This window comes from Micropterus salmoides, unplaced genomic scaffold (assembly GCF_014851395.1).
Source record: "Micropterus salmoides isolate LMB-PRFRI ecotype aquatic unplaced genomic scaffold, ASM1485139v1 Ms_hic_scaffold_6, whole genome shotgun sequence".
NCBI classification, from domain to species: Eukaryota; Metazoa; Chordata; class Actinopteri; order Centrarchiformes; family Centrarchidae; genus Micropterus; species Micropterus salmoides.
In genome coordinates, this window is record NW_024044348.1 from 11,287,768 (window position 1) to 11,307,272 (window position 19,505).

General features: G+C 38.6%; 1 protein-coding gene across 2 annotated transcripts in view; it reads right to left on the reverse strand.

Moving 5' to 3' along the window:
* The window catches only part of map2k5 (mitogen-activated protein kinase kinase 5), a 63,753-nt gene that overhangs the window by 19,421 nt on the left and 24,827 nt on the right, over positions 1-19,505 (reverse strand). The window contains exons 13-19 of one of the 2 annotated variants that reach the window (XM_038701286.1): positions 19,296-19,344; positions 19,112-19,185; positions 17,980-18,030; positions 17,347-17,418; positions 15,909-15,938; positions 11,017-11,043; positions 10,646-10,678 (exon numbers count right to left, since the gene is read on the reverse strand). In XM_038701286.1, coding sequence (XP_038557214.1) covers positions 10,646-10,678; positions 11,017-11,043; positions 15,909-15,938; positions 17,347-17,418; positions 17,980-18,030; positions 19,112-19,185; positions 19,296-19,344 — 336 coding nt within the window. The remainder of the gene's footprint in view (positions 1-10,645; positions 10,679-11,016; positions 11,044-15,908; positions 15,939-17,346; positions 17,419-17,979; positions 18,031-19,111; positions 19,186-19,295; positions 19,345-19,505) is intronic. The other variant, XM_038701287.1, reaches the window with a different exon arrangement.

Here is a 19,505-nt window from a genome sequence, read left to right on the forward strand (position 1 = left end):
TTGCAAGTCCTCCTTATACTATTTTTTGGCTGTTTGAGATGAAAGTTGGAAGAAACGTGGTTAAATGTTTAGACCAAAATGGTAGTCCTAGATTGCACTGTGAGGCATGTGTACCCATGGACCTCTGGCATCCAAAATACTGGCAGTGTCAGAGATTAAGGACTGCGTCTATACACCAACCAATCAAAATATGATAACAAATAACACAGAACACACCATTTTGGCCAGGATGATGTTTCAAGAGCATCATTGTTGATTAAAGTTTAGGAGATAAAAACAACGCATTTATTGTACAGTCATCATACATAATGATAATCTTAAGATTTTAGATTAGACTCATCTGGCACAGTGTGACATGCAATTATGATAAATGCTGTCACACAGTCTAAAGGAGCCTTTAGTTTAAGCTATGTGGCAGGCTGTTTTGGCAGTGCGTTAAAAATGAAATGATCATCAAAAAACCATAAACAACCAGAGGACAGGACATGATCTAGGTTCTGAGAGGACTAAACCAACATGTCAAGAAAAGTCCAAAATTTAACCAGATTAGTTTAAACCTAGATTTAGGATTTTGGTACAACCGAATTATAAAATGTAAATGTAAAAACGTAATGTAAATTTACACGTTAATCTAGGTCAGGTTAGGCTGATGGTTATGCTAAAACACTACAGCGAGGTGTTTACTGTGTATTAAAAAAAGACAAGGTCCCAAAGGTGCATTAGTTGAATCAAGTGCAACATTTAATGAATTTTGCAGTTACTGATTCCACATTTGATGAAAGAGTATATAACTTTAAAGATTCAGTGAGGTTCAGAGTTAAGTACCTTTCTTGTATGAACCATAGACTGTATATAAGAAGTAGATGTAGTCATCGTGACGTAACCCTTTGGTTTGTGGACTGCCGTTTTGAAGCCTAGAGTTTGGACGATTGGGCGCCGCCATGTTGATTTTTTGCAACCAGCGGCACCGGACGTGACCATATTTGGGGGAGATGGAGCTAACAGCTGTGTGTGGAGATAGCTACCTTGCTTAGCTAGGTGCATCTGTACTTCACTTTAACTGTCATTTTGACTGGGCTGACAACTTTGTCTAGCGAACAACAGGCTTAAAACTAAATGTACTCACCAGAGAAAGTGAACAGCCAACTCCTAATAAGCTTTTTCAACGGCGCTGGTTAAATTTACATAGTGCCGTGGGTACGAGTCACTCTAGCCTGATTGACAGGTTGCCATGGTAATGACTTGTCAATCACAGATAATCCTGCCCTGAAGCATACTCTGCTTTGTGGTCTATTTTCCTCTAAATGGGACCAAAATTTACTAAATGAACATCATGTTGTATTGAAAAAGACCTGAAACTAGGGATTGAGACCATAAACTCATTAAGGAAGTGTTTACTCAGGTAATAAATCAGATGAGAAGTAGGGTCATTTTGCCATTATTTCTAATGGAACCGGACTTCTTTTTGCAACCACAAGAGTCGCCCCCTGCCGAGTGTTCGATAGAATGCAGGTTTAAGGGACTTCGGCCTCAAGGCTACATGCTGCAGTCTTTATCCTCTGTATTCATGGCAGCATTGAGTGGTGATTGGCAGTCATGTTACAGTACAACACCTGCTGGGTGACACAACATTTGTCTTGTTGGGTCAATCAATCAACAATCCTGGTGATTCAAAAGGTGAAAGTGCATATGTAAGAGAAACTGTTGTATATCAAAGCTGTCATGGTTTGGATTTGGTTTAAAATACTACCAATCTCAAGAGATAGAGAAGGTGCACCTGGACACAGAAACTAGGGTAATTAAAGACGTTAATATTTCTGAATGTTGGTGATTCATGAGACTTTTCTTGATCATAATATTTTTTTCTACAGTATGGTTTTTGGGGGAGGGATGGTGTGTAAGAATGCTTTGTGTAGTCTGCCTCACTGTTGAAGCAGTTTGTTTGTTTGTTCCATTGATGCAGGTTTTTACAATGTTCCTAATGTTTTTAATTTGGATTTTGCTGTTCTGATCTGGGAAGGAGCCATGATCTTAACATCTGCAATCCCACGGCGGGTCATTTTATTGAGAGTATTTATATGATGAAATTTTTCTACTTATATCAGCTAATGTTTCATGACTCAACTGTCTACTTTACTATTAATTTATTTATTTCACAGCAGACCAGAGCCCATTCTAGCACTTTTGAAAAAGCAACATTTTTAATCATGTGTTAACCAAAAGTTAGAACCAACTTGTTCAAACTAAGCTAAAATGTAAATAGTTCTCTTAACTTACAATTGACTAAACTGACTCAAAATATGAGGGGTGAAGTTGACTAAATGTGACTAAAATTCAAATGGACAATTCATTACAGGACTAAAACTAAATCTGAAAATTGTTGCCAAAAAGAACAATAGTAAGTGTGTGTTTGTATGCATGCATGTCAGGCTTGATACATGTTGTCAATGGATGTTTTATGAACCGTGGCATGTAGAACAGCCGGGCCAGACTGACCCTCTAATACTGCCCCCTCACCTCATTACTCAATCCATTTCCTTTCACTCACTCTGTTTCTTTCCTTACCTTTGGCTTTTGGCATGAAAGGCTCTTAATATTTGCATTTATTTTTACCCTCAATATCCTTGGAGAAAAAACACTGACCACTGCATAGCAATGTCAAATTAGCATCTGTATTCTCTTTGTCTCAGCGCCAGTAAACTCCAGAAGAGATTAAAGTATGAAATGGTGTATGAGCAGCAACAGAATTTGTATTTTCTTCTTTCTAGTATTATTTTCTTAACATAAATATAGAAAAAAAAAACAATAGGAAAATTTCAATGATAAAATAGACAGGGTTGAGGTAACATAAATTTCAAAGAATAAACTGATCATGGTAAGAAAGTGTATGGTACAACATATGTTTTAACATATATATAGCACTGTCAAAATACACACACTCATTCTTTTCAAATGAGAAAATGTGCATTAAGTGAAACACCAACAACTCTGGATAAGTAAAATACCCATCTTCCTATATGTGATACTGACTGCTGAAATTTAACGTACTGCATCCAAACACACCAGCATGTGCAAAAGATAGAGATGTTTACTTCAGATATGAAGAGCTACTATCAGAAAATAAGTAAGTTGACCAGTAGTAGCAGTGACATCTAATGATATGAACAAAAATACTCAAACTACTCAGATCACAAAATTCATAAAGCCTGGGTCAACAACCAGGCATTTATTCAAATGCAGGGTATTAAACCTCTTTACATCTGAAACCCTGCTGTGCCATTAAAAACACCTCTGGGCAATGTTCGCCATTCCTTAATGCTCTGATCGGCAGGCTCCCGCAAAGCATGATGCATGAACCTATTTAAATTAACAAAGGAATGGGTTCCCTTCTAATCTCACTGCACTTCACAGTGCTGCTGCCGCTTGGATGAGCAATATATCATAGCGCAAGCACATACACACACACACAAACATGCATGCACAAACAAATGCCCTTGAGCACTGCACACCACAAGTCTGAGTGTACACTCCGTTTAAAAGGACGGTACCAAATAATTTGCAACCACTGTATTATGGTGTGTGTGTGTGTGTGTGTGTGTGTGTGTGTGTGTGCAAAAAAACAGGATCAATTGGACCCACAGCTTGTGCAAAGTGTTGACTACACAAATAATGTATGTGTTGTGTAAGGTAAATCTGATACAAAATCTTTCTCTGCACTTTCCCCACATATTTGCATGCATATGCACCTTTTTGCAGACACAAACACACACATTTATGCATGTATTCATGTCTCCAGCTGAGAGGAACACCGCTGCAGCTTTGATGTGGCAGCAGGCGATGGCACAAAAGACAAGCAGGCTGATGAAAGTGGCTAGTCTGCGTGAATTATTCCTCTGGTTGTCAACACGCTCCACTATGAGACAGAACACACACTATGAGGGTACAAGGGTACGAGTAAATATACATGTCATTGCCATGAAGCAATTATTAGGCAAAATTAGATAAGTAATTACAGGCTTGAAAATAAAGTGAGAGTTCTTTATTAGTGGAGCCACTTACTATTCAACAAATGGAGGAGAGAGGCACATTAATGAGGGTGGACAGCAGACAGATGGCAGGAACAACAATAGAGAACTTCTAGTTCAAGATTTGGCTGACTGAGGTGAGCATGTTTCTCTGCACTACACGAATACCAACTAACATTTAAAAAGACACATTGGATAATTTCTAATGGTGTAAGTGCACTGTATACACTTAACTTGACTGAAAATTTTACTTGGATGAACCAACTTTTTTGGTATTTATCTCTCTGATGAGCTGTGACTTGCAAACATTTTTCTCTGTTACATTTTATCCATGTTGACATCATGATTTTCATGGCCACTCTCGGTGCCACATAAAAATGGTAAAAACATAAAAAACAGACTACTCTTCCTCTGTGTAACCACATTTGTATTTCAGATTCACTCAGGTGAAAATTACAATCCTTTGCGTATCTGTTACTGTCTACCTTCTAATTGTTTGGTCTTTGTTTGGAGCCTCGTGAGACTCAAATCTTTATTTGAGCCTTTCTCAGCCATGCCTCACGGTGCGTTTGTGTGTGATAGAAAATGGAAAGAAAAAAAGAGAGGCAGACTGTCACACTCCACCCCCAACCACACACATACCTCTAGCTACAATAATATTAATGATCCACTCACAGGAGCCTATTACTCATTCAGCCATTACAGCAACTTTCAAATCCCCAGTGGATAATTCATACACAATATCAAAGCATCACAACTAAAGAAAATAAAAAGTATTTGGATCACATCTACAGTATGTACCAATGGGCAATACTTACTAAATGCCAGTGAGTCAGGTATAATTTATCACACCTGCCATAATGTTGAAGTCAGGTGTGTCTAGCCCAATTAAAAATACCATAGCATTAAATTAACTACTCCAGGGGATCAGTGCTAACGTATTTTTAATAAAGAAAAAACAAAAAGGCAAGTCATAGGGCTCCATGATGCCTCTAAATTCCACAAGTTATATTAAACTTTATTTATAAATCAGTTTTCAAACAAACTCACAAAGTTCTTTACACAGTTGAACCAGGAAATACCCATCAACAATATAAAATAAACCCAGATAATAATAAAAATAAAACAGATAAGACATGTTGGAAATAAAGCAGTGTGCAAGCATTAGCACAATGCTTTAAAAAAGAAAGAAAGAGATATAAAAATATACTTTTGGGAAGTGATTTATAAGATTCTGCAAGCCTCAGATCTTCAGGTAAGGAGTTTCAAAGCTGAGGGGCCCTAAATACAAAAGCCCGGTCACCTTAATCTTAGAGCTGGGACCATTAAGTAATTTAAGGTAAAAAAAATCAATCAATCAATTTTAAAATCAATTCTATAACTTACCAGGAACAAGTGAAGAGAAGCTAAAAACAGGTCTAATATGATCTTGTCCTGTAGCATGTGTTAAAATTTGAGTAGCTGGGTGTACTAGATGAAGGGCTGAGATTTTTTTGTTTACCTAATCTAACCGAGATGACAGAAAAGCATGCATGACCTTGATATTAGGTAGAGAAAGAGAAAACCAGACTTTCAGGATGCTGCTCAGTTGATTAAAACATGATTTTTTTGAAATGAAAGAATGATTTCAGATTTGTTTTTAACTAACGACAGAATGTTTTGGGATATCCAGCGCTAATGAAAATTGCCATCTTCAAAAAGGATTTGAACGGGACATAAATTTCATCACCATCTGCTTAACAATGGTACTGCATTTTGTGTTTATGTATATGCCCTAGGGGCATGCAGGTACAGAGCAACAGGGGGCCATGGATGGTGCAGGGGAACACCAAAGGTCCGATGGGCGAAAAAAGAGGATGCGTCATTGCTCACATCCAAAAAGTTCTGTTTGATAAATAAGATTTGAACCAGTCTAGAGCAGTATCATGCTGAGTTAAGATCAAGAATAATTAAAATCAAACAATCTCCTAGTAAGTAAAAGACAGTTTCAGTGCTATGGAATAAACAGAAACGTGATTTTTCAAAGATATTATGTCTTTTTATAAAGGAAATTAACTTTAAGTAAACAACCTTCTCTAAAAATGAAATAATTAAATTTAAGTTAGTTAATCAGTCTAAAATTTGTAAAATCCAGAAGGTCTAGGCTAGATTTCTTGAAAAGTAGGTGCACCACTGTGTGCTTAAAGTAGGAGGGAACACAGACAATGGAAAGACAGATATTTCCAATGGATAAAACAGCGGGACCAACATGGCTAAAAAAGCCCTTCAGAAATCTGGCAGGCATTACGTCTAAAGGACTTAGGGAATTGTGTCCTTTAAAGTGCACAATGAAAGGGGCTTTAAAGGGATTGAGTAAGACAGAGGGGTCGTAGAGTACTAGGCCCTGAACTAGCAACAAACTGGGAACACTAAGACAGAGCACTTCTCTGGGTATTCTACTGCACATTGAAATGTATATACAGTACTGTGACAAGGTTTTAGGCAGGTTTGGGAAAACATTGTACAGTAAGAATGCTTTAAAAAAAAATTTAGGGAACACTTTATCATAACAGTATAACATCAAGTCAATTAGACTTCAGGGGTCTCCATCTGTCCAGTTAAGTATAGGTGATTGTGAATCAATGTCGCCTGTTCTGGTGCAAATTAAAGTGACAACAGGAAGATAACCTGATTGATATCTCCTTATCCTTCTTTACTGATTGTTCTGTAGTTTTCCATTTTGCTAGTGTCCTTGTCAATATTGGAAAGCATTAGGCGGTACCTGCAGCCTATTCAGGTTACACAAGTAGTTCAGTTCCTCCAGGATGGCACATCCATACATGCAGTTTCAAGAAGGTTTTTTTAGTGACTCCCAGCACAGTTTTAAGAGCATGGAGGAGATACCAGGAAATGGGCTGTTACACAATGAGAGCTGAACAGGGCAGTAAAAGGCCATCAACAAGCAGTAGGACCGGTATTTGCTCCTTTGTGTGATGAGTAAAAGGAGGAGCACTGCCAGAGCCCTACAAAATGACCTCCAGCAGGCTACTAGTGTGAATGTTTCTAACTAAAATGGGGGCATGAGGGTCGGTCATCCTCTAGTGGGATCTGTGCTCACACCCCAGCAAAGGGCAGCTCGCTAGACATTTGCCAGAGAACACCAGAATTGGCAGGTCTACCATTGGTTCTCCGTTCTCTTCATGATGTTCTGGGGAAAGGACTGCGATGAACCATTGTCAGACCTTAAGGTGCTTTCAGACCAAAAGTGAAGTGAGCGTTGCGTTTACATACAAAGTCAATGCAAAGACGCAGAGAGCCGCGATTTTCTGTTGGGCAGTGCGAAGGGGGTGCGCTGGTGATGGGAAGGTAGTCGCATGAAGGTAAGTCGCGATAGCCTATGAGCATTGAGATTATCCGGACGTCACTGAGGCTTCAGAGCGTTGTGCGGAGAGAGCCAGGCAGAGCAGGAGAGTGAAATTCTGCTGCCCGGCGGAGAGCTGCTAAACTTGGGGGAGAAGAACCGGGAGTAGGGCTGCAGCTTTTGGACAAATAAACACCCATAGTTGGACTGGATTATGGTCAGACAACTACGCCGTTTACTCACGGGGAGGAGTTCGGAGTAAACTGCTTTTTACTTTAGGTTTTGGGATTACAACGTTGATTTATCTTCACTCGAGCTTCTCAGCAGCTAGCTTACGTGCACATGCGGTTCCACTATTGTTGTTAGCATCGTTTGGCACCCAGAGCTCTGTTGCACTACTACTCAAATGTATATTAAAAAATGGACAAAACTGGACATTACTTGGAGAAAAGAAAGCGTGGAAGCTGAACTAACTGGTGAGTTCAGAAAATGTGGGTCTGTGACTTTATCCCAGTTATCGTTGTACTTTACTGTGAACAAGTTAGCATAGCCCTGATCGATCCGAACTCCATTAGAAAACAAACATTTTAGAAGCTGTTGACCTCCTCACAGACTTGACAAAGCTTGAATTCATATGTTTAACAAATCTGCATCATATTGTATTTATTTCATTTATATCAGTTTATTGCTATTTAATTACAGCAAAATGTTTACTTTGGGTAGATACAGATGTAGTAATGGCGAGTTGTGTTTATTTCTGTTATCGTGTTGTGTGTGAACACTTGGCGGTTGTCCAGCAATAAAACCCCCGTGAGGAAAGCGTTGCGAGGATTAAATTTGCGTTTGGTCTCAATGCCACATTAGACTGGTGCAGTGGGCCCTGGATTCCTCCTGCTGCAGGACAAAGCCCAACCTCATGTGGCCAGAGTGTGTACACAGTTTCTAGATGATGACGACATTGATGCCACTGACAGGCCCTCACATTCCCCAGTCCAGAATCCAATTGAGAACCTCTGGGACGTTATATAACGGTGCACTTGACACTGCCATGTAGTGCCACAGACGGTCCATGAGCTCACTGATGGCCTGATCCAGGTCTGGGAGGAGATGCCCTTAGACACCATCCCTCTCATCAGGAGCATGCCCAGACGTTGTTGGGAGTGCATGCGCGTGGGGTCCATACACACTACTGAGTCAAATCATGAGTTGCTCTAATGAAGTCACGCAAGCTGGATCCGTGCCTGTGATTTTAATTTACTAGTGTGTGCGATTTTCAATCCTGCCTAAAACATTTGCACAGTTCTGTACTTCCACCACACTCTAGTGCGGCCCTCAACCTTTACATTCTCTCTTCATCTTTGGTTTTAGTTTCCATTGATTGTTGTTATGTCATTTTGTTCCCAACAAATTAAAAAATTTAAAGATTTTGAACTTTGATAAATACACTGTTAAAAAAAAAAAACAATCACACATCAGATCTCAAAAAACGAAATATTTCAATTAACAAAATACAAGTAACTGAACAGAAGAAAAATCTAAATCAAATCAATATTTGGTTTTACCACCCTTAGCCTTCCAAAACGACAACAGTGAATCATGGTGGAGTTCCTTGCACGTTTGGGTCTGCATTTCTGCAAACAGAGTTGGCGATTTGGTCAATTGATGGCCTTCTCAACACTGAGATAATTATGCATCATGCGATAACATCAGGGAGGCATCTGATTGGCTGCATTTTTTTCTGCAGCACGACAGGAACCTGAACATACAGCAGTAATTAATGCCGTTTTGAAGGCAAAGGGTGGTCACACTAAATACTGTTTTTTATTTTATTTCTGTTCACTCACTTTGCATTTTGTTAATTGATAAACATAATCTATTAACATGTATATTTTTAAAGCACCTTATTTTACAGCAGTTTACCACACCTCACTGAAACCTTTGCACTATACTGTGCCTTCCAGTCTAGTGCGGCCCTCAACCTTTAAATTTTCTCTGAGAGACTTCATCTTTCCAAAGAGTGCTTATCCTCTCGTCTCTTCCTTCAAAGCACTGCTTTAGCTGGGACAGTGAGGCTCGCCACGGACAAAAGAGAATGTTCTCCTCCCTCAAGGGGAGGAACAGGAAAAAGGCACAGGAAAAATAGTTTGAGTGATGCCTCTGTCTAGCTGACTAATGAACAGTACAGCCCAGGTCAATCCATTACAACCAAAAGCATTTAATTATTAATTACAGCCAATCTAAAGGCAGTTAAGGACAAGGGACATTATATGTTTAATGTGTGATATGGCTGGTTATAGGGATTGGGGGGCTGGTTTAGGCTAGAGAGGTGTTGTGGCAGTTTTGCTATTAGTGTACATCAGCAAAAAACCCAGGCAAAAAAGAGGGAGGAGGCAAAGGTTGTGATTGCGGCTTTTGATGAAAATGTAGGCATTGTGAGCTTACACATTCATGTCCACAGACATAATAAAATAACATGTCCATAGATCATATCAATAATTGAAGTAGGGTAGCACTGAGAGATAGCCATGTTATTGAAATTTCTCAATTGAAAAACTGCATACATAAAAGCATTTCAGTATCAGATGACTATAAAAAGGGTGATATATACACCAGATACAACTAACCTTATTTAATCATATACTTCTGTACTGTGCCACTGCTGTCTACTTTTATAATAACATTTGTCCAGGTTTGGGTTATTTATAGCACTAAAATCAATAACAAGTTTTTTTGGTGGATAGCTATGTTACTACATCAAATAAAATTGTGTGTGACAACTTTTTGTGTTTGTTGCTGTTTTGTCTGTTCCTCTGTATTTTTATTGTTTGTTTTTTTGCATGGTCTGACTGTTGCTTTTTTACACGTGATATGTTGGGAAAAGATGCTGCTTATTAGATGCATTAGATAGCTAAGCACTCACTGTGTGTCATTATCAGTCTCTTTAGTATTTTGTGTGTTATGACTTCTTTATATAGATGCATAAACACTCAATGCAGTCATGAGAATATTCCTGGTTTGACAATTTCTGTCTGCTTTGGTTGTGTGGTATACAGAATTCAGGCCTGTGTTGCTTTGTGTGTGTCACTCATGACAGGTCCAACCTCTACAGTAATGTGTGTGTGCATATGTGTATTGCCTGAGGCAGTTGCATAGGGTGAAGGGTTGAGTGAGTGGGGAGCAAAGCCGCCTGAGTGGTTTGCTTCATTAGGAAACAAAATATAAGCTTTCCGGGCCATTAGGACTGACTTTAGATGCAAAAGCACATAAGACGACGACTCACCTCATCAACGATGCATTGCAGTAACTGGAGAGGCTGGAAAAGGAGAGACACACGGAGATGAAAAAAACATGTTAGCCTACATGGAATTTCTTGGCAATAAGGAAAATCAATAGTGTGATAAAACAAAAGTATCTATTTCGATTACTCAAATGCAGCGAGCTCAGGCAAAGCAATCCTACAGCTCCTGAATGTTTTTATTATTCCATAATGGCACCTAATGTAATACCAGCGGTTTAAGCATGATCTAATATTTCATTGCAAAAATGCAATTTGAGTGTTTTTTTCAAATGAGAGAGCCAACCAAGAGTAACAGACTGTAGTGTGGGAGACCCCTATTTTCTTTCCGCCTATTCTAATGCAATAAAACTTACCATTAAAGATCCTTGGTTTTTCTGAATCTGTAGGGTAAGACAGAGAAGAAGGGACGAGGCGATATGTAATTAGCGTGTCATAATCAAGATGATGCACTTGGACACATTATGATCACCAGGAGAAAATTATTACTTTCCTGTTGGCAATTTGTGAGTATGCGTTAACACCATTTACATAATGAAAACACACAAATGTTAATGGCCCTGCTCTCATTTGTGGAGAATGGGGGTAAAAGATCCACTAATGTTAATTTTCAGAGTAGTACTTTATTCCTGCCCTCAAGGTTATCTAGATGTGTCGGGATGTAGAATAACTGTTACAAACAGAGTGAGCAAGCTTTGTAATGAGCAATGCGTCACTTTCACAGGTGCAACACTGAGAATTACCAATTCTTGGTCTTGGAAATCAGGCGAGACTTCTAAGTTATTCAATACTTATTTGACTTATTAAGTGTATTTTCTATGGTCACAGTCAGAAAATTTGAAATGACTGAGTTGTTAAAAAATGTGCTAGAATAGAAACTTTTGGATCAACACGCTACCTCTGAGATAACATCTTAAAATGTATGATACTAAAGAGAAACTATAGAAACCAAATATGTTTCCTATTTAAAACTCCCAGGACTAAATTCATCAGGACAATCAGTTTTAATTTCTAAAAACACGAGTTTATAACATCATATAGACTAAATGATATAAGGCCTAAAACCGAGGCTCAGCTAAATCTCTAATAAGGTTTGGAAAATAAATTGCTCATTTCTTCAGGTCTTTTGACAGTGCATTTGAGCACTTATTGATTCACTCAATTAAATACAGGTTTTCACACTCTGCAAATACCAAGAGACTCCTAAACTGCATTTATATCCAGTTTTGCCTGATTCAGACACATTAAAAGGCAACTATGGAAAACTAATTTGTTCAGAAATAATTACAAGGACAAAATTGCGAGCTACACCAGGGGTTGAAATTGTATAGTGGGAGACTAACTTATTCAAGCATAACTGAGTACTTATTCTTCTTGTACTAGGTAGCTTGACCACATATCAAAAAAGAGGTTTAATACTCCCTCCATATATTTCTGTCTTAACGGAGACTCATCACTGTTGGCTGATTATCTGGTAGACATATCATTATCTGCATGTTCATCCTGAGGAGGATAAACAATGTTTAATATGACATTTATACTTAAACTAGTTTAAAGTATAAATATTCCAATAATGCACTTCTTCTGATACCTGATCTAAGAACAAAAAATATGTTGTTTTGTGCTGCAGAAGGTGGGAAGGCACCCACGACCTTCAATGTCTGTATGGAATCTGTAAAGGACTGTTTACGAGTGTGTTTATTATTGTGTGTGTGTGTGTGCGCGTGCGTGTGTGTGTATCATTAAATGACGACTGTAATTGTGTACAACATCAGCTTCTCGTTCCCCTGAGCTGGAGAGCCGTGTTCCAAGCCACACTTTGTGACAATTTGTAAGCCACATCAAAGCCTTTTCGTTATTTGAAAATACTTCAGCGTGAAAATAAGAAGTCAAAAAATGCATTTGTAGATGTCAAATGATTCCTGTTGCTTTAAAGAGCAACACAATAAACACTTCCAAAAGATCAGATGGCTGTTTCCCTCCCCTTCCAAGGGTAACAAAATTAGAAAACTCTTACAAAAGGCTCCTTTTCTGATTAAAACTGTCAGCAAAGGATGACAAGCACGTTTTGGTTATGGGCAAGGGCAGTCCCACTCTGGCATCATGGAAATATCACTATAACAAGAGGTCCTTTTCTCTGTTCTTTTCATAACTGTTAGGTCAACAGCAACTAAATCACTCTGTTCGCCTGAGATGGGCTACTCTTAAATTATAGGCTTTTAAAACTAATCTGGCAACTGCAGCTCTTTTCTGATCTCCAAATTTATCACCTTTCATTTCTAGCCAAAAGCTTTAACACTGTTTAACTTTGATTCACTATGTGGCAAATTTAGATTTGCATCATGTTTGATTAGTGATAGAGTAAGCTCTATCAAAATATTACATCTTAAAAATCAGTCACAGCTGCATCGGAAACCCAAAGGATACAGACAATTGTGCATTTTTCAAAAATGTGTGGGTGATAATAATTAGCATGGTAATACATACAGACAGATGTTGTGCACACTAAGATTGAGAAGTGTAAATTGTTTTCACATAATTTGTAAAGTAATCTAAAGATAAAGGGAAGTCTAATACACTGAAATAAAAATGTAACTAATGTCTTAAAGAGGACATGTGACTGCAAAGTTTAAAAGCTTGGCTGGCATAGGGTGCTGAAAACATTGTTTACAACGCACATATACAGTACATAGTACCACAATACCATTTCCTTTCCGTGTCATTTGAGAGGAAATAAAGTCGCAAAGAGAAAGTGTATATGCTGTGTGATGGATGCAGTGATGTGTAATGGAAGCTCCTGAAACATACACACAAAAACTGACATGATACTTCATCCAGAAATTCATTCAAATTTGTGAAAATATGACAAAATCACGAGAAACAAAAACAACCACAGAGCAAACAAAAAGACAACAAATCAATCAGAAGCTATAGCGCTGGCGGCTGTATACATATCACATCACATCAGGTCTGGTGTCTTCAAAGACTTTCAGAGCGAGCCGTGCAAAAACTCCATTAACTCCCGACAAAGGACGCAAATGAATCCCGACATGTGGTGAAGTGGAATTAAAGAGACCATCTCTAATCATGACAAACATGAGGTGATGATTCCACACACACACACACGAAAGACTGCAAGATAATGTTTCAACTAAACATCCACAAATAAAAGCAACTGGCAAGCACACACACTTCCTCAGAATGTAAAGTGTGAACAAAAGACCCCAAAGAGTGCTAAAATTGGCTTTTCAAAAGTGCAAATCATGAACGCCTCAAAGCGAAATTCAACTTTTAACAACTCATCCTGTATCTTCCACTAGTCTACAGTGGATGCGACCGATTCTCTACCAATCTCTCTCTTTTTCGTCTTCTCCAACTTCTACCTCAGTCTGTACTAAAATGTTCTCTATGAAGTGTAGCAGGGGGTTTTGCACAGACAGCTGTGCCAGCGTCTGCAAAAATGACAGCTTAGGCCCGAGGACTTTGGCTGGCTGCGCCTGACGAGCTGGATCCGAGCACTCTCGCCACACCGCTCTGCTACAGCCTGCAGGTGAACTGTCTGCAGTACCATATGGAGTCAGGGGAAAATTAACACTGAGATGAGGAGAGCTGCGTGGCAGTGAAGAGCCTAAACTATAAACTGAGAGGTGTTCCTAATATTTTGTCTACCCCATTTTTATCCATGAGTGTAGATTAAACTACCATTCATTTGCAAAAATACACTAACAATTAACATGATAATGGAAGCATTAAATGAAGGAAGGATTCAGACATGCCCTAGGCTATAGTAATACACACACACCACACATGTAGACACACAGATTGATCGGTGTGTGACATTTACATCACCATACAAATTAAGTGCTGTATAAACGTACCTTTGCTCTCTTACACAAAGGTTTGCATATGCCTTTCATCATGGCTTAAGAATTAATGAACAACAACAACAAGTGAATTGCTACATCTCAACTACAATCTGTCTCACAGACGGCTGTTCGCTGTGAAAGGACACAACTAGGTGCTGATCTAATTCTTGTAAAAACACATTTGGGTTACCCTCAGCCCACAATAGATAACATTAATAGAATAACATCTTAAAACAGAAGTAACTGAGGTTAACATCCAAAACACCTATGGCCTAAGATAAATCTCAGTTCATTTTAATGCTGAGAAGTCTCACATGACATCCAACTCAAGCGTTTAGTAAATTGGTTGCTTCTTTTTCAGAAAGGAGAGTTGCCATCATGAAAGCAAGCAGTCACTTTATTCATTTGACTGACAGAGCAGTCCAAGTGTTGCATACATTATTAAGCCCGCAGGAAAATTACACAGAAAATGATCAAATGTGCCAATACACAGAGCACTGTCAAGACTTGTTAATCAAACTGTACAAAAAGTTCTAACTAGTGTCCATGGATGACTTGTTTAAGCAGAAATTTTAAATCACAACCTTTCTATAATATAATTAAGATTTTCAAAGCATAATTTTCACACTATAACAGTGTAGAACTAAGAACAAACTCTTCATTAGATAAAATCTGTGCCTTCACATTTGTGAAGGCGAAGGGCCAGGAGGTGAACTGAGGTAACCAGATTTAGATTGCTTAGCTAGAGATTAGTGAGATAAACCCATCTTAAAAGGCTAATTAAGACTTGATGGGATTGGGAAGTCACTTCTGTGGTCGGCAATTACATTTGAGCAGGATTTTAACTTAGTGTAATGAGTGGGAAAAGAATGAACCCAAACAGTACATTTATACATTTAACAACTAATCTAGAAAGTAATATACATGACTGAAAATTATATGTCAAGGTCAACAGACATCTTAGTCTCATTCAGGGCATTGAATCATGATTCAGCAGTTAAAGTTGAATCAGAAAAAAAGTTCAAAGTTAGGAATCATTAGAAAACCTTATTATGTATAATGTTTAAAATGTATATAAAATACAGTATTTACAAAATAAATCTCATTAAATCTTATTTTAAAAATCTAAATTGCCTAAAAAGGCAGAAAATCTGATCTGGAAAACAAATTGTGATTTGCAGCACAAAAACTGTAGTTTAACCACTGAGGACTGTTACTGTAAACTAAGTGTTTTCTTGCAAAAGGAATCATCACAACCACAATCAGTTTAAACAAATCGTCTCCTTTTTTAAAAATCTGGATATTTTTTAAGGCAGAAATAAATAAAAAATGAAAACAATTAGCCTGAAATGCAAATCAATGAAACAGTGAAAATAGCTCACCTGTGGATAGGGGAACATGCCTAGCGCCAGCTGTATGGGAAAGAAAGTAAAATTAAGTGCTTCAGGATATTCTTAGATTCTTCTTGAGACATCTGAAATAATAAAAAATAATCTGTAAACAACTGTACAAACAGCACTCCTCCATGATGCCTACATTTGTGCAGTTTATAATAGGCAATTTTATAACTTTGTATTTTTAGAGTGTGCCTAATATTTTACCCATCCCCTTATAGATACTGTGAGTGTGTGTGTACAGTATACTGCATATCCTTGACAAAGTCCATGATACCAACATAAGAAATGATGGCCTTTGAAGGAATCAACATTTCTCTGACAAATTACAAGCTTCTCAAAAGGTAGAATTTGTTGCGTGGCTGCTGTTTTGGACTCCATAGACTACACAGACGCTCATGATAATGTTTCCTCCCCTTGTATATATTTTCACATGTATAAATGTATACATGCACTGCTATTGCCAGTGTCTTAATGGAATGGAATTCAAGTGTGAAAACAGAAGGAAAATGCTGCTATAGCCACTGAAGCATGCAGAATTTGAGACTTTCAGTCTTTGAGGTAAGCTCAGCGCCCACCTGCTGATAACACTTCCTCATCAAACAACATCAGCTATTAGTTAATAACCCCCCCACGATTACCACCTGCGGAGAACAAAATAGAGGGATAAAGCAAAGGAGGACAGGATTGTGGGACGGCTGGGGCGTTGGGTGACCGCTCTTGACATTAGGCAATTGGGGTGGGCATTTTTCATCTTGGTCAAGGGCAGCTTATTGGCAATATTATGTTATTAAAACGTCAAAATGCTCACAGTCTTTCCTTGAACATAAATAGACCAACTAGTAAACTAAAGATCAATCCAAATTCAGTGAGACTGCAAGCCACTTAATTTTGCTTAATGCACACATCCACGGCTTGAAATAAAGAGAATACGGCCAGGGGGTCCAGTGCTCTAAAACTCTATCTTTATCACAGAGATTATGTCAATACTTTTGACAAGGCTCCTTCCCTGTGAACTCATCCATTATTGTTATAATTGTAATGATATTAAACATTATTGACAAACAAAAGCGAGGCAGAAGTCCAAATCATTTGTTATACAGCAGAGGGAGAGCGGTGGACAGAAACAGATGGACAATCAATAACGTCAGTGGGAAGACTGGAGACCAGGGAAGTGGAATACTGAAATTAAAATGTTTTTTGAAAACGCAGGGTGTCAGTCAAGCACTCGATCAATTCTATTGGCAGAGATGAACAGAGATACTGATGCACATGCACCTGGACACACAACACCTACGCTCCATATACTGCTCAGTCAATGAGCAACAGTCAGTCTGAAGACATACAATACAATCTATTTTATTTAAAGTACATAATACCGGACTGTATAATTACAAAATATGGAGCCATTTATATACAGTCATACCTCCATGAAAGAGATTCCCACACTCCATACGTCTGCATGGATACCGTATTGTTCTCCTGATATCCTCTCTGGCTGTGAAAACAAATATCAAAAACTGTAAGGACAACGTTGGAGGCTCTGATTCCTGTGCAATCATTTTTTATTTTCATATATTGGTTTATTTAAAACAGGGAAAATGTAAATGTATGGCACCAGATATAGCCCAATGAAATTCCTGTCTGTTCCCAATCTGTTGTCCCTGGGCGTGTATACAACGCACATATAACAATATAAAAAGTATTAATTCCACATAACACAAATAAATACACCTGCAGGACAGACCAGTGTGTATACATTCAGGCAGAGACATAACTGTCTGTCTTTCAATAATTTCTATACATTACTGATTAGCATACTTTCTATCTTTTCTATAAAATAACAATTTGCAGTTTCTGTAGAAAGATTTTTAAAGCCAAACTGCATTGGATCAAGTGGATGATGATGACAATAATTCAGATGCTCCAGTAGCTGAAAAGCCACCACTTTCACAAAGATTATGCAAGACACTGATAGGCCTCCAGTTGTGGACATGCGTCATCTGTCATACAACTTGAAAATTATTTGACATGAGACTAAACTTAAGGGGTCACTCACCGCCATGTATGCGTTAGTTCCCACATACGTTTTGGCAATAGAATTCACCAACTGCAAATTAAATAAGCAGATTAATAGTGGGTAAGAAAATTGTTATATCAATATGTATTCAGACTATTCAAATGACCACAATAAGCCACCTTAAGCAGTATAAATAACTTTTAGGAGTCACTACTTCATTGTCCTATATTAGGAAATAGAAAAGAAGGGAGCTGGGTCTAACTTACATTATCTAAATCTATTGACATGTCAGGTTGATATTCTGGGCTGCTCAGCCCGTGCACAAGGGAACAGACAAGGAGACATTAGTGAATCTGTGTGTGTGTGAAAACAATGGCACATGCCATCAATGACAGGACTGTGATAATGAGTGTCTGTTCCCTTATGGCTGATTTTTTTTTTGAGAATGCCCTGCAATGTGAGAGGGGGAGGGAGAGTGTATATGTGTGAACGAGAGATAAACAGCAAAAAAGAGTTAAAAAGACAGAGGACGAGTCAATGGACAACAAGTCACTTCTGTTACATAAACATGGTGTAAAATTCACCTTGGAGGTTCCAAAGGGGAGGTTAAAAAGGAATAATTTGCCACAGAAGAGATGATATGTGCATGTATATGTGTGTGTGTGTGTGTGTGTGTGTGTGTGTGTGTGTGTGTGTGTGTGTGCTGAAAAGGAAGACAGAGTCCCCTGGGTTGATGTTTTGGGGAACGCTGAAGGTCTGTCCCTGATGATTGCATTACAAACACACACACTGCCACACACACACTGACTAAGCTATTGTCTGCCACCCACGCTTTCTCCGCAACTACTGAATACATATCAATGAGGCTTTGCTGTTGTGTGTGTATGGGTCATAATTATAACAAGTGATTTTTTTTTGTGGCTACAGAACAATGGAGGTGGCAGGGGGAGTTAATGTGAGAGGAAGACCCTTGGGATGGCGCTGATGTTTTGAGTTGAAAATGGATTCAGTGATTGACAGGTTGACCATATGCACACAGATCTGCACACACATAAACGCAGAGACTGCACAGGACTGTGGTGATGCAGCTATGGACAATTGTTTTCATTCTTCTCTCTTCCATCCTCTCTCTCCCTCTCTCTCTCCTGCTCACACAAACAAATCAGTGTACCTGTGTGCTGACACCAAAGTCACAGAGCTTGACTTGTCCCCGGGTGTTCACCAGCATATTGGAAGGCTTGACATCTGCGGAGACAAACTGCTTGATAGAACTGCAACATCAGCACTCTGTAGCTTGTCTTTATCAACTCTGCTCTTTTTGTAATAACACAGAGCCTGCGCACTACCTTACTCACCTCTGTGAAGTATCTTCAGGCTCCACAGATATGTCAGGCCTTTGACTACCTAGAAACACAGACAAAGAAAAAATATATTAATTTCGACATCATTCAACATTTAACCAGCACACATTGGCTGAAATGTAATTCTTGTGGAGTAGTAACCTCCAGTTGAACTATACAAACTGAACTATACAAACAGAACTTATGGGGAGGGGAAAATGACAA